At 37.8% G+C, this 16,158-nt stretch overlaps 3 protein-coding genes across 3 annotated transcripts; 1 reads left to right on the top strand and 2 right to left on the bottom strand.

Moving 5' to 3' along the window:
• Positions 1-3,934: 3,934 nt before the first annotated feature.
• Positions 3,935-5,189, bottom strand: LOC113762494 (heavy metal-associated isoprenylated plant protein 39). The gene is made up of 3 exons (XM_027305967.1): positions 5,051-5,189; positions 4,788-4,866; positions 3,935-4,600 (listed from the first exon to the last, which is right to left on the bottom strand). Exons 1-3 carry the CDS (start codon positions 5,057-5,059, stop codon positions 4,344-4,346), a joined length of 345 nt encoding a protein of 114 aa, XP_027161768.1. The 5' UTR covers positions 5,060-5,189; the 3' UTR covers positions 3,935-4,343.
• An 878-nt stretch (positions 5,190-6,067) lies between these two features.
• Positions 6,068-8,341, bottom strand: LOC113762758 (heavy metal-associated isoprenylated plant protein 31). The gene is made up of 3 exons (XM_027306340.1): positions 8,039-8,341; positions 7,826-7,904; positions 6,068-6,761 (listed from the first exon to the last, which is right to left on the bottom strand). Exons 1-3 carry the CDS (start codon positions 8,255-8,257, stop codon positions 6,430-6,432), a joined length of 630 nt encoding a protein of 209 aa, XP_027162141.1. The 5' UTR covers positions 8,258-8,341; the 3' UTR covers positions 6,068-6,429.
• A 3,145-nt stretch (positions 8,342-11,486) lies between these two features.
• Positions 11,487-14,272, top strand: LOC113762855 (protein O-glucosyltransferase 1-like). Its single transcript, XM_027306471.1, has 6 exons — positions 11,487-11,547; positions 12,127-12,649; positions 12,776-12,968; positions 13,236-13,300; positions 13,445-13,655; positions 13,910-14,272. The coding sequence occupies exons 2-6, from the start codon at positions 12,225-12,227 to the stop codon at positions 14,270-14,272; spliced, it is 1,257 nt and encodes a 418-aa protein (XP_027162272.1). The 5' UTR covers positions 11,487-11,547; positions 12,127-12,224.
• Positions 14,273-16,158: the final 1,886 nt, after the last annotated feature.

Below are 16,158 nucleotides of genomic sequence, written 5' to 3'. Positions count from 1 at the left end.
TCAGGTTCTGGATGCGATAGTTCCCATCTGGAATCACCCTTTGTTTCCAAATTGTAATCCAGTTTTTATAACTTCTATTATTTCACTAATCACTCATGTATATTCTGGTGTTGCTGATGTTAAACAAAATCGTAGTGGGTTGTTAGGGAATACAAACCAACGTTTGGTGGCTCCACCACCTGATGAAGCTACCATTGCTACCATTGTTAAGATGGGGTTCTCAAGAGCAAGAGCTGAGGAGGCATTAAGAAGAGTGGAAACTAATAGTGTCGAAATGGCTATGGAATGGTTATTTAGTCATGCTGAAGATCCTGTGCTGGAGGATGATGAATTGGCTCGTGCACTTGCTTTATCTCTAGGAAATTCCTCAGAAGCATCTAAAGTCGATAACAGTGAAAAATCAGTGGATGTTTTGGCAGAAGAGGAACAAATTAAGACCCCTTCTGTTGATGACATCCTTGCTGCAACAATGAAGTTGTTTCACAGTAGTGATTCAATGGCTTTCCAGTTGACAGATTTGCTTGTGACTCTTTGCAATAGGAACAAAGGAGAAGACCGTGATCGGGTGATTCCTTATCTTGTAAAGCAGCTACAGCAATGCCCCATGGAATTCTCAGAGGATAATAGTGCATTGTGCATGGTTTCACATACTTTAGCATTGATTTTATCTGGAGATGAAAATGCTCGACAAATTGCTGTGCAGAGTGGCATTGTCCCATTGGCAATTGATATCTTGATGAACTTCAAAGCAAGGACTACTGCAGGAAATGAGATTTTGAGCCCGAAATGTATTAGTGCCTTACTTCTAATCCTAGATAATTTGTTGCAATCCAGGCCCAAAATCTCTCGTGAAAGTATAGAAGAGACTGCAGCAGGACTAATACCTGACTCATCAGAGGAACATGTTGCATCTCCAGTTCTGGAAGATGTTGCTGAGAAAAAATCCACTCCTCTTTTGCAGGATAAAGAAAGTAGCACCATCTTTGAGAAAACATTTGGAAAACCTACAGGCTTTTTGACGATGGAAGATTGTGGTAATGTATTGATTATTGCTTGTGACTTGATAAAACAGCATGTACCAGCTTTGGTTATGCAGGTCGTTCTTCAATTATGTGCTCGCTTGACAAAACAACATGCTCTGCCAGAAAGAGCCATTGCCTTCCATTTTGTTCACTACTAACGTTCAGACCTTAATGAATGCATTGGTCTCACTTACACCCCCTCAAGTTTCATTCTTCTTAAATTCCCTGTGTTTTCTTCACATGAGATTAGTTCATTAATGCAAGATAATGAGGGCATTTGTGGTATACACTTGTTTCTCTCTCCAGCTACTAATTTTTTATTATTTGTATTTTTAAATTGGGCCTATTTTGGCATTGCCTATCTAGTTTTAAGGGAGGTTTGTGGTCTTATTGAAACCACAGGGGAGGGGAGTGAAACTGTCAGAAACCTCAGGGGAGGTATCTGAAATTATCCCCAAAAATTTCACACCTCCTAGCCTGTTGACATTTGATGTTTGGACAGAAGTGTTATTTCACATCTCCTTCTCTTTTCATTGAATTTTGCTTGCTATACCTGATGTTGCATTCCCTCAAAATGTCAGACCTTGTGGATTATTTTGAAGAATCAGCAGAGTTCAGCACTTTCTACTCATAATTGTGTAAAATCATAATCGTCCTCAAGTTGAGAACTCAAACATATTTTTTGGGAAGTTGTTTTAGAGCATTACGGCACTTGAATGTTACACGGCAATACGGTAAAAGCAAGGCACAGCGGGGCTTCAATTATGTGGAAATATATGAAGAATAAGCAACAGCCGGGGGCAAATAAAGTCCAACCTACCATTGACCGAAACAATTCATCGCTGAAGATGTGAAACAACGTAGGGTCTGTATGAATTAAATATTTTTGGGATATTTTTTGAAAAAATTTATTGTTGTATTATACATGAAAAACTTATAGGATAAAAAGCAAAAAAAATCCTCTATGAGAAACTTAATATACAGAAAGTCTTTCGTGATTTCAAAATGTACAACATGACATGTTTTGAGCTAAATTATAAAGGTGACGGAATCCGTTAAAATTAACGAGAACAAATTTGGTTAAAATTAGGTATAAAAAATTTGTTTTTAGATTTCAATAAGTCATTTTCGTTAATTTTAATGATTCCGTCATCTTTACAATTTAGTTCAAAATATGATGTATCATTTTGTATGTTTTGAAATCGTGTGGGACTTTTCTGTATATTAAATTTATTACAAGAGATTTTTTTTTATTTTTTACCCAAACTTTTATTGTAGTTGTTTATTGAGGTGTTTCCAATATTTAAAATTTTTATTGAGATTTATTTAAAAATTAAAAAATTCACACCTCACCATCACTTATCAACCCCCCTACTCCACTATCACTACCGCCAGTCACCCTTCATTCCTTTTCCTCTCCTCTGTTAACCACCCCTTCTTTCTCCCCTCTAATTGTGACCAGAAGGTCGCAGCCAAAAGCTACGACTAGATGGTGGCTTGTGGCCACAACCAAAAGATTTGGGACCAAATCTGGTCACGACCATGTGATTGCAAACCAAAGTGCAAAGGGAGAGAAGGAAGATAGCGGAAGAGGAGGAAGAAGGGAATAGGAGAAACAGGAAAAGGAAAGACGAGAAAATAGAGGGTAGAGAGAGGAGGAGAAGAGGTGGTGGTGATGATGGAAGAAGATAGGGGTGGTAGCATGGATGGTGATGCGTGGTTGGCGGTGCTAGTGGGTGATAGAAAAAAAATGTAGTAGAATACATTTTTTAATTTTTTATATTCTTTGTAAGTTATATTTGGGATAGATATGTGTTTTTTAAGTTATTTTTTAAATTTGTTAATGTAGATGTCAAAAACAAAAACAGTTTTTCACAAAATTTTCAACCCATATGTACTCGTACAAATTGGTGGTTGTGTACATTTTCTTCGGGATTCCTTAATGGTGTACAGTGACGAGTAATTTTTGTAATTTTATCTTTTCTTCTTGAGCATGGCATTTTATCTTACGAATCGTGACACGAGCAATTGCATAAAAAAAGATTAGTTGTTTTTAAAGATATTTTAAAAATATTTTACTGTATATATAAAAACTTTTTATTATCATTTTTTTTGAAATATTTAATATATTATATAAATAAAATATTTTTATTTACGTATTACTATAACATCATATTTGAAAAATCTGTTTACGGGCCTGTTTGGAACTTAGTTTTTTGAGAGTTTGTCTAAAACTTTACTGTAGTGCAATGTATAAGTTTTTGAAAAAATTTTGTAGAAGTTTTTTGTAAGGAGAAAAATTTTGTAGAAGTTTTTGTAGGGTTAAAAACTTTTTTTTCTTTTCTTTCTATTTCTATTTCTCTTTCTCTTTCTCTTTCTCTTTCTTTCTTTCCTTTCTCTTTTCTTTCGTCTTCTTCTTCTTCTTCCCCCTTCCCCGTTACCTCTGCCTCCAGTAGTGCCACCTCCCGCTACCCCCTGCTTTGCTTCTCCCCCTCTGCCCCGCCACCCCCTTCTCCGCCCCGCCTTTCCCCTGCTTTCCGTCATCCCTTCTTCCCCACCACCCCCTCCCTCCCCCCGCCTTCCCCCTGCTTTGCTTCTCCCCTCTACCGCCTTCCCCCTCCCCCGCCACCCCCTCACCCCGCTTCCCTCTACCCTTCCTCCGCCACCCCCTCCCCCCGCAACTTCCAAACAGGCCCACATTCCCCCTCTACCCCGCCACCCCTCGCCACCTTCCCCCTCCCCCGTCACCTCCTTGGCCCTTCCCCCTCCCCTATTCCCCTTCCCGTTTACCACCCTCAAATCCCGCCACCCGTCAATTTTTTTTTTGTGTTTTGGATATTTTAAGTGTGTAGGTTAAAAAACTTTGATAAGTTTTTGGGGTTCCTGTAGCACAAGTTGTTAAAAAACTAGTATAATAAAAACTTGGTAAAAACTTGTTGGACTTCCAAACAAGCCCGTAGGTATGATTAACAAACGTACGTAAAGCAATCATGGGAAGTTGAAACCAAAACTTTCTATCAGGAGTACCACAGCCTACTCCGTTTATTGGGTAATCTACAGTCTACACTATGCAGGTGGAAATAGGCAGTGGCCATACGCCGCCTGCCTAATTGAACGGCTAGACAGTATACAGAGGCGTGTATCTTCTTCCGACAGGTATGATTAACTTTTCCAGAAAGCCAGGCCCACCTCTTCTGATATTAATCTGTTTATGTTATTGACTGAAAATTTGAAGGCAGGCTCACTCCATTAGCGTGCTAATCATTCTCATCAGCCTAGAGAATAATCGCACAGACAGGAATTAGAACAACCGGGCTCGATTTATTTACTTTCTTCTTTTTTCTCCTCTTTCTTCGGTTCTTTCTTTTCCTCTTTGGGAGGCTCTTCCTTCTTTTCTTCTTTCTTCTCCTCCTTCTTCTCCTCTTTCTTTTCCTCCTTTTTCTCTTCCTTGGCGGGCCCAACTGATATTATGTCTACCTTTCCCAGCTTCTTCAATTTCTTCACTACTGCAACTGCATCCATCTGTCCTATCACGATTAGCTTTTGGTCTTTAAGATCGGCCGCGATAGAATCAACTCCTGGTGTGTTATCAACAAATACTTGTTTTACTATTAGATTTAAGTACTGTACAAAAATTTCTTATGCCTTTGTAAACTGAAATTGAGGGGGAGCAAAAAAGCAAAAAACCATACCATGTGCTCATGAAGTTCAATCTTAAACAATAAAAGAAAAGGAGAAAAAAGAGCTTGATTCTAATGCTCATACCATGGATATCCGCTGCAGCTTCAATGGCCTTCTGCTTTGTCTTATCATCATGCATGGTCATGACCTTCACGACCACCTTCTGTTGATTAGGATCCAAGTAAAGAAGATAGATTAGAACTCAAAGTAAAATTTGATTCGTGCAAACCATCCATCCCTTATCTTCTTAACTGGTTTTCCTGACCGTACTCTGTGTGTGTGCGTGTGTGTGAGAGAGAGAGAGAGAGAGACAGCGAGATCCGTGAAATTGAAGCATTAAAGACTACCTGAGCCATTGGCACTGTGGAGGGATGGAGATTGGACTCTGAAGAGGCAAGAGGAAGTTACGGAATTTTGGAAAATGAGCGAAACAAAAAGAAAGAGGAGATGGTGAGTTTTGAAGGGAGCGACTTAGCGAGCCCGTTGTTGTCCTGTCATGGGCTCGCTCCTAAAAGTGTCCATTCTGGAAGAATTGCACGGATAGTCCTGACGGATTTAACTTAATTAGTTATCTCAAATAGCATTCAAAAAGTAATACTAATTTAATGTCAGAATCCCCCCAGTGTGTTTGGATAATAAATTATTCGAGATAATTTTATAAAATAATATTATAATATTTTTTTAATATAATATATATAAAATAAAAAATTAATTAAAAAATATGTTAATAATGCAAGTAAGTCAGTGTAAATAAGGTAAAAATTTTTAAAAGCCTCTGGCGGTTTTGGGATATTTTGAAAAAATTTTGACCCCTTTTTTTTTATCCTTGACGGCTATGGCACTCACTACAAAAATTTTTTTTTTTTTTTTGGTTAAACGACTTTTTTTTTCACAAAATAGATGCACCGGAAGGGTCAAGAGCATACAATCGTTCTTTGAAAAGAAAGGCATATCTACATGATCGCATACTTATTTCAACCTTTTTTTTTCCTCCTCACTCACCAGAAATAACTTTATGACAAGTACGTCGTTAATATGTTTTCAGTTCTTCACAAATTTATAATGATATGCATTTTGGTGCTTACCAAAATATTCGAAATGTAATAATATATAATTACACAGCCCCTATTTTTGACCACTTTTTTTTGGGCTAGGCGGCTATACTTCTTTCAATATAATATATTACTTCTTTCAACAAAAAATTTTGCAAGAAAGGGTCCGAGGGCAATTGCTCATTTATGATTGGTGGAATATAGAAGAAGATCTTGTATTTTGTAAATCGGTACTGGGACAAACTAATTAATAGATCTTTTTTACTTGCGGAGGTATTTCAGAGCTGCGCATCAAGTAATTTATTATTATTATTTTTTTTGGAGCCCAATAGCAATGAATTTCAATGGGCTGAAATTAAAGTTGAAAAGCAATTTGGGCAGGCCACTCTTTGCAAAGGCTGTTCCGTCTGGTTATTCTCCTTTTCAAGATTCTTTTCTTGCAAAGTAGCAATTTTAGAAGGGACAAAACTTTCCCTCAAAGTACCATCGTCAAATCACGCCACTGAGATGGTCAACTATGAACAGGGACCAAAGCAGCTAGTTATCTGGCAAGCCACCCAGTAAAAGACAAAAAAATTACTTCAATTTTAAGAGCAAAGGAGGATTTGAAAGACAAGCAGGGGTGGAAAAAAGAAACAGAAAAAGAAGAGAAGCAGATTGAAGGAGCGGCAGTATCACATAATTGCACAAGCATGGGGATTTTCATCGCTAAAAAGAGAGGCGACAGCCTCATCAGAGGCAACTGCGACCGAGTAAACCGCCGGAGTGTGGAAAAAGCTATATACACTGGGAGCGGCTACATTTTTGGTGGTGTCGTAGTAATGGTTGACTACGTGCGTAGGGTACTTGTAAAACGAAGCGAAATACGAGTACCCTGCTGGATATGGCCAAGGCTCTGCTGCTTTTCCAGCTCTCCTAATAGCTTTCAGCACCCTCTTCTCCTCCAATCCGAACCCTCTGACCGTGATTTTCTGCGTCTCCATTTCCACATCTACCTCTTCCACTCCTGAATTTTATTTGCCAAAAATTACTCATGAGCGCTGATCATATACACCTCAATTAACATCACCACATTGAACAAATACGGGCCAGTCTAAAACATTTTTACAATACTACAGAACGTAATGAAGCAATAACACATATCCCGTCTTCCGGCCACTACGTACTATTAACTTTTTAGGTAAATGAATAAAGGCACTGCGAATCAAAAGAGTTTTAAAACTTTATTTGGATGTAGATCAAGTGATCAAATCTCTTAGCTTGTATTATAAATTTATAATATCCAGACATTCCTAAAAATTTATCGCGAGAAGATGTTTAACGCGAGAAGATGCCTACGCATTTGTCTGGATCAGTGGTGACTCGTCAGATTCTTTTTTGATCTCTTTAGGTCTCCTTTCTCTGATATAGAATAGGGGTAGGTATAGAATAAAATTTACAGAGTAGATTAAAAATAAAAAAACTACCGGCTTTTCCTAAAGCAGCCCAACGCAAAGCCAGCACCCAGTTACACTGGGACTGGGCATATGCAAAAGTTTCAGTAATCCTCGACCACACTTCACGATCCCTCTCTTGGGTTTTAATTCGCTCCAAATTTCATCAAAGGAAACTTTGCACTATAAGACTCCTACGCAAGTTTTTATGGCAAATAGTAATCTCTTCCAGACCAGGCCCAAGAGAGACGCTAGAATGTTTTGCGGACAAAAGACAAGAAAACAAACCCAGTAGCTTCAGAAAACAGAAGCCCCATAAATGCAACAAGTGCAGACAACAGAGAAAATTGATTGGTACCCGGGATCCCAGCGTAGGTAGACTGTTTTCTTTTATCCATGAATGAATGAATATTGCTCAAAGTGCATATGTACGAGTAACTAGTAATTATTCATAACCACATTTGCAACCTTGTACGTTGGCAGCAAGATCAAGTTCACTTGATCTTTTGAGGACTGTGAGGGGGAAAACCAATGTGCACTGATCAGTGCCTGAGCAGATGGAAGAAGCGACGAGCCAGCGATGTGTTAAGCGGGATGACAACAAGGGAACACAGGGGCGTTACCATGATCGACTAACCTTTGAGCTTGAAGATAGCTTTGCGTGTCTTTGCTGCACAACCCTCGCAATCCAGGTTAGGGACTCTAACCTCCACCATCTGCAATTGAACAAAAAAAAAAAGGCATTCACATTTTTTTTCCCTTCAAAATCTCACTCCATTTCAACCCTCCATCATGCATTTATAGTTAGGAAGACTGAGAAGAGAACGAGAAAGACAGAGACAGTACTTACAGACATCTTCGATTCTTGGTATCGATAAATACTACCACTACGCAACTGCTGCTTAGTAGCGTTGTGAAGACTCGAGACTGAGAGACCTCTGGTTTCCTTTTGATATGAAAAAGAGAGCCCTATCGTTATGGTAATACCTGTTTGTATTTGGTTTACGTGCAGGCCACAGATATATATATTCATGAAGGTCAATTTGTTGGAAGGGCTGAGAAGAAGCATTGGGCGTTGAAATCGCAAAAACCAAGCGGGGTTGTTCACGCGTGGACTGGGATGGCGTGATCACTTGATGGCTTTATCCCCCACCTCGAAGCAAAATATCGCCTTTTTTTTTTTCCTTTTGGTCTCTGCACTCTGTTTATTTGAACAACTGATGAACCCAACAGCTTTACAACATCATCCATACTCGAAGAAAAAGGGTACCAAGAACGCAGGTATCCTCTGACATCGCCTGACAACTCTTGACTCGTAATTTTCTCCCCCTGGCCGGTCCCAACACATGATTTACGACAACCTTTTTTTTTTTTTTTTTGCATTGCATGCACACTCATTTGTAGCACTATCGCGTATATAATGAGGGAGGCTTCATCATGATCGATGCACTAATGAGGGAGGCTTCATCATGGATAATGGGCTGATTGTAGCCGTTGATTATAACCGTTGATGGTCAGCAAAATTTGTGATTGGAAGTTCTGCGAATCTATTGTTGAGTGATGGCATCAGCAGTACAGAATCACCATTCAACACTTTATGACGCACTCGTACTGCTGAAGGCTGCAAAATTTTAGAATATGACATAAATACAAAGTCTATATTATGAATATTTTGACTCCACAATTAATGGCACTTTTCAAATCCTAGCACGTGCTACATAAGGTCATTTAGATCAATTCTTACAGTACAATTTATTACACCGTATCATAATTTGAAGAGTGAAACTTGGTAAGATGGCTCCATATTGAGGCTAAGAATTGAAAGTGTATTTAAAAGGGAGCTGGAGAATTTTGAGGCGTATTCCTACCTAACCTTTCCATAACAAAAAATGGGGAGAAAATTGCGTACAAGAACATTATTGTTACTTCTTTAAAAAATTTCATCTCATGAAATTTTAGTAAGACGAGTCTTGGTTTTCTATATACTCATGTAATAGGTGCTGAAAAATTCAAAATCTTGGAGGTCTCATTACTTTCTTCTTTCGTGCTTCGTTTTCATTTGTCCCTTCATTATGTGTTGGGCTTATTTGGGAGCATCATGATCGCAAATGTGATGATTGTTGGGAGACTGTCACAACAGAAATTATCCTGCCGTTACAAGCATATTTCAAACTGTCATTGAGTTGAAACTTAAACAGAAAATTAACCAAAAGTTATCGAGCATGGCTAACAATTTTATGGATTACTTCTTAAGACAGCTGTTTCCGTGAAAGAAAGAGGACAAACTCAACTAGGACGTTTGGACAAGTTCGAAACCCTAGCATCATCCACAGATTTCGACCCACGATCACCTTGCAACACTTTCTTGTAGAAACTAGAAACTAGAGAGCACCTCTTCCATAGTAAAGCTGGCTGATATTTGACAAATGAAACCAAACCTTCACTGCTTACGCGTATGGAACTTCGCTAAGGCAAGTAAACTAGGCAGTATTTGTTTTGGCCGGTCGCTTTTTCTTTTGGTAAATTCCGCATGCACTATCTTAATATCCATGATTTGTGTTAGATATCACGAGGAACCAACACCCCGTAAATAATGCAGCTTACCTTTTCTCTAAAAGATCAAACAAGAAAATGGTGACTAATTTGTATGTGCTAAACTAGTACCCTTTAGGACAATCCTATTCAAAATTCTACTTTTTTTTTTTTTTTTTTTTGAAAAATTATACTTTTATTTGATGCCATATCACATGCCTAATTAATGAGTGTGGAGATTTTGGCAATTCAATAGTCTTCCTTTCATGCCATGTTGGGTAAATTGATATGACATCTAAATGCTAGCAATTAAGCTACGTTTGGTAAAGTGGTACTATTACCGCAGCATCTAAATGCTGCCCATTAAGGATTGATAGTTGCTCCTATCACCTATAGACACGTAGTATATAGGTCCCGTTTGACAAATGAGTTTTTTGGATATTTGTCTAAAATTTTACTGTAGTTTACTGTTGAAATTGTAAGAAAATTTTTTGAAGTGTGTATATTTTTTAATATTTTGAAATGTAAAGTTTTAAAATTTTGAAAAGTTTTTTAAAGTTACTGTAACTAAAGTTATTAAAAAACTTTATCAGACAAACTTGATCAAAAACTTATTTGTCAAACAGGCACATAGTCTGGCTGTTCACCTTCTTCGGAGTTTGTAATCGTAATAAACCCTTGGCCGCGAATAATTAACCCGTATCTGCACGTGCCTAAAAATGAACAACAGCCCCATCCTCCTCAAAGGCAGCATTAGGCAAGTATTGCAGTATAATGGCATTTCAAGATTTACATTGAATTTAATTTCACTTTCCAATCTCCAGAACCCGATAACAATTTTGGTTCCAAACAGAGTACTGACCTAAGTTTATTTTTATTTCCAGCATCGTAAATCCAAACAGAATCTACTACTGATTGTTAATATTTCTCCGAACGGAATTGGTTTACATTTCTAAAGCTTTTTACAGAGATTTTATAGATAGTATAAAGTTACAACACGATACTCTTGCTCCTAGGCATGCAATACTTTTTATATGTGGCAAAGGCTATTAGCAAATTAATGGATAACAAAACAGAAAGCTAAGGATGACCTGAAACAATTTGTTTTAACAACAATTTAATGAAAGGATGGACGCATTATGGATACCTTATTCCAGTTCAACTCATTTTAATGATGTTTCAAGCTAAATCGTATGAAATACTTGCACCTTGGTGAGCCAGAGATATCTAATGGAGCTAGAAATATGCACAATTCCGGAAATACATAATACTATAGAAGTATTAATTAAGTGGAGGAGTTCAAACTTCTGATTCATGAAGTTTAATTATCTACTTTCAACGTCCTTAATTGCTTTTTCTAGCCATCTATGCGTACTAATTGAAGTCCGCACCTCTAGAGGACTAAAACCTCTCTGGTCCCTGTCCCATGCCATATTGGTTACGGCAAATTCATCTACGATTTTCTTCCAATTTTTTGAGGGTTAATCTCTCGTTGAATTAGTGCTCATGCTGCTGTGTTTGGCTCCATCTTCTTACTTTCTGCGCTAAACTGGAAACAAGTTCTCCAGGAAACACTCTTTGAGTTCTGCGACATGTGATTCAAACTCTCAATATTTCTTATTTTTTGTATCCCAGTGAGTAGTTTTACGAAGTGCAAATTGATCGGATCCATATTGTAGAGATATAAGGAGGACAGAATAAAAATGAGGGAGCCAGGCTTAGGCAAGAACAATTTGGGGAGATCTTCCGTAGCCATACTTTTCTTGGTCCTTCTCTGCATAGGCGCCTTCTTGACTACGCATTTGCTTGATTCATCTTCAAATGTAAGTGCTCAAACCTTGTATACATGTTTTATCGAAGCGATTGCTTATTCTAAATCCGAGACTCATCTTAATAAGTGAGCTAAAACGCAGGTAGACTCGTTAATAGCGTACCACTTTGTTGTTAGCTCGCATTCCACGAATATTTACATTTCAGTCCATCAACTACAGAATTCAGATCACATCAGGCGAATTATTGGGTCCAAATAATTTTTTTTTTAAAAAAAGCAATTGACGTGAGGTTTAACATGCAAGATAAATCAATCACAGGAAAGTTGTTCCTGGAGCCGATTTTGGCTTCATAAAGACATCAAAGTTGCGTCTAATTGTAACATGCCAAAGTTGCGTCTTGATCAGCGCTGAACCGAGGGACGAGGCCGTCTTTTGGGTTTGGAAGGAAATCAACAGTAATTCTAGTTGATTGCTCATGTACTCGGACGATTGAAATGGAATACTAATCTCCATATTCAGCAATTTAATCTAATCATGGCTCCCTACTTGTATTTCTTGCTCAATCTGCAGCTGATTCCCGGAAGTTCCCGACAAGGATCAACATTTTCCGCCAAAACATCTAAGACACCGGAAGAACCCCTGAACCAGTCTAACAAACTAGAATTCCAGCTGAATTGTTCACTTGGTGACGAAACTCGGATCTGCCTAGGCAGTTACTACCCATCCAAGTTTATGTTACAAAACCCTGACCCTTCATCATCAACACCGCAGTCTATGTGTCCAGATTACTTTCGTTGGATCCACGAAGATCTATCGCCATGGAGAGAGACAGGGATTACAGAAGAAATGGTGAGGATGGCTGGGAGGACAGCCAATTTCCGATTTGTTGTAGTTAACGGGACGGCCTATTTGGAGACTTTTGACAGATCGTTTCAGACTAGGGATGTATTCAGTCAGTGGGGAATATTACAGTTGTTACGGAGGTATCCTGGTAAAATCCCTGATTTGGATCTAATGTTTGACTGCGATGACTCTCCAGTTGTGAGGAAGGAATTCCAACGTGGCCCCGATGCCCCGCCCCCGCCGCCAGTGTTCCGCTATTGCAAGGATGATGCCACCTTGGATATCGTTTTCCCGGATTGGTCGTTCTGGGGATGGTACAAATGTCTAATCCGAGTTTAGAAGTTGCAGTAGACTTGCAACTTAAATTTATGCAAAGAATTTAGCTCTCTCTCTCTCTCTCTCTTTAAAAAAATTCTTTCGTTTTGGACAACATATTTCAGGGCAGAAATCGATACAAGGCCATGGGCGCCTTTGTTGAAGGAAATGAAAGATGGGAACAAGAGGAGTAAATGGAAGGATAGGAAGCCATACGCTTATTGGAAGGGCAACCCTCATGTTGCGGAAGGCAGGGTGGATTTGCTCAAATGCAATGTTTCTGACAAAGAGGACTGGAACGCTCGTCTTTACGTTCAGGTAACAGGCTTCATAATAAACTCTCACTTGATTTGGAATGTTAGTATTATTATTAACCAAAAGCATGATCAAAGTAATAGTAGCCTTTATAAGCTCTTACAATCGCGGTGAATTCCCTATACGAGTATATTTTCGGTGTCGTTCTCTCCTCTAATCGCTGGCCAACGTTTCAAAAACTAACCTCACTTGTTTTAGTGATTGATTATGGTGGAAACCGATGACTACGTTAAATTAACACACTGTAGATTTTCATGATCACTTTCGCAGGACTGGAATAAAGAACAAGAACAAGGTTACAAAGAATCTGTCTTGGCAGACCAATGCGTCCACAGGCATGGTTCTATCATACTCTGCTCGCTTTCTAGGCAATTTATTCAATTGTTGCTCCTTTCCTCTTCCTATGTGCCTTGATGATGATGCTATATGCTTCTTTGTGATAACTTCATTGTAAATCCCTCACCCTGTGAACCATACAGGTATAAAATCTATATTGAAGGATCCGCTTGGTCGGTCAGTCAGAAAAACATTTTGGCCTGTGATTCTGTAACCTTACTAGTGAAGCCACAATACTACGAGTTCTTCTCGAGAGGTTTGATGCCCCTGCAGCACTACTGGCCTATAAGAGCCGATGACAAGTGCAGATCCATTAAGCATGCTGTTGAATGGGGCAATGACAATGAAAAACAGGTGATTCATTCATCAACTTGACAACTAAATTCAACCCAATATTTGATGGAAGCTTAGTTTTAATAAAGACGGTCGAATGTTTGCATTCATGGCTTTGAAAGTTGTCTCCTGCATCTCATGGTTGCATTCCAAATCTTCAATGCATGCATGTTCTTGTTCTGCCAAGTGCCAACCAAACCTCGACGAGACACAGTTAATTCTATTTGTATTTACGCCTAAAAAAAGAATTCGTTTTTACTTGATTGATATCACAGGCAGAGGAAATAGGCAAGGCTGGGAGCAGTTTCGTTCAAGAGGAACTGAAAATGGATTATGTTTATGATTACATGTTTCATCTCCTAAGCCAGTACGCTAAGCTTCTGAAATATAAGCCAAGTATTCCTCCAAAAGCGATTGAACTTTGCTCGGAGTCGATGGCTTGCCCCGCACAGGCATTAGAGAAGAAGTTTATGATGGAGTCGATAGTTGGAGGTCCCAGCAGTGAGGCTCCATGCATCATGCCTCCTCCGTATGATCCTGCAGCTCTTCATTCTATTCTAGAGGAAAAACAGAACTCAATACAGCTAGTAGAAGAATGGGAAAAACAACACGGGGATGGTGAAAGGAAGCATCCTTAGGTATGGATTACCGTGTTTTCTGAGTCCAATTTATTGTTTGTTATAAGCAAATAGAGAGCACAGCGAAAAATAAATGTACATTTGTACTGTCACGGTGTTAAAAATTGCCTTAAATCAAAGGAAGGAAACCAAAACTGAAGGTTTCTACGGTAAATTGTACCCCAATTAGATCAAATATTGAAAAAGAATGAGCAAGCTGCTTCTTCTTCTTCTTTTTCCTTCTTCTTTTCAACATAGAAAAAGTGATTCTCTAGGGAAAAAAATTGCGCAAAAATCCTCTTACCTTCTTTTTCATGCGAAATAGAAATTCTCTCCCCTCCCCCTCCTCTCTCTTTCCAAGAGATAAAATACATGAGACAAGGGAGGGTTTGAGAGTTCAAAAAAAACAAAAGATTCTTATTCATTTACATAATATGCGATCTCAGTTATTAGCTTTTCCAAATTCAATAGAGGCTCTAAATGTTATAAAGAAGGGATTAAGAATTGAACCAGGAATATTTTAATTACTTAATTTTCATCATTAATTATCAACCAATTGAATTTGGAAGGCCCACTAGTAACTTTGGTTGGGCCTCGCAACTTTCTGAATTTTCGCTAAGGTGGACAATGACATATATAGTTTAGTTAGTAAGATTTTTGATCACGGATCAATCAGTTAGGAGTTCAAACTATTTAAGGAAGTACTGAATTCTCACTTTTAATCATTTTTTTTTTCTTTTTTTAAAAGAATAAGTAGACTTCAAGGTGTCAATGTAATTTAAAAAAAAAAAAAAAGACTTCAACGTGTAAATCATTTTACTTTGTATAAAACAAAAAGTCTCTCTAAAATAAAACGAAAAAAGAATTAGACAATGTTATGAAATCAATGAAACGTGGATGTTTATGCATCCCTTTAGGTTGCATTCGATCAATTCATATCCTTCTACATTCATTAGTGCATTGATCTCTTCCAATGACTTATTGACACACTCATTAGACTTAAATTTCATTCCTTAATAATTAATTGTACACGTTATCCCCTTTAGGTGGAAGGCTTTGAAGTCTCATTTCCACATAATTGAACCCACCGAGAGGGGTCCGATGAAATAAGAAAAGAATTCATTTCCTTGTTCTATTCTTTCCATTAGTCTACAATGTTAAGCTTACAACATCTTTTTATTAGGTTTACAAAACATATGATCAAGTCTACATGATATACCATCAAATATACAAGAAGAAATAGATAGTACAATTTTTCTTTTTATTTATTATCCGTTTGTTTTTCAAAAATAATTTTTTCAAATACAATACTACAGTAATACACAAATTAAAACAATTCAATTTTTTTTTTCATATACACTGCTATAGTAAAGTTTTTCAAAAACGCATCCACAAATAGCTAATCCAAACAGTTTATTGGATTAACTGTTTTTGGGGGTGTTTTTGAAAAACTTTGCTGTAGCAGAGTTTTTAGAGTATATTTTGAAATATTTTTAGAAAATATTTTGAAATATTTTTTATTGGCACTTTATTATGAGATATTTGGTAAAATTTTAAAAAAATTTAAACTAATTTTTAGATTATCTTTTAGAGTACTTTGTTGTAACTTTTATTGTATTTGAAAAACTAGTTTTTAAAAAACACTCCAAAAACAGGAGATCCAAACAGAGCCGGGTTAATACAAAAGTCTGGTGTCGACACGAAAGTCTTTGTCCCACATATTTCGTCTCAACTCCGTCTCTCGCTTGACTAATAAATAGGGTGGGAGATTTTGTCAATAGGAAAGTCTTCTATGTTTGGTAAATGCTACTCCATTACATAATGAACATCTGGTCATTAAAGCAACAATTACGCATTCATAGTTCTTCCATTCACATATGCAGCTAATCAGCCTCTTTCCGGGAGAT

Source organism: Coffea eugenioides, chromosome 2 (assembly GCF_003713205.1).
Source record: "Coffea eugenioides isolate CCC68of chromosome 2, Ceug_1.0, whole genome shotgun sequence".
NCBI classification, from domain to species: Eukaryota; Viridiplantae; Streptophyta; class Magnoliopsida; order Gentianales; family Rubiaceae; genus Coffea; species Coffea eugenioides.
The sequence above is the reverse complement of the archived record's forward strand: the minus strand, read 5'-3'. Positions and strand labels throughout refer to the sequence as shown.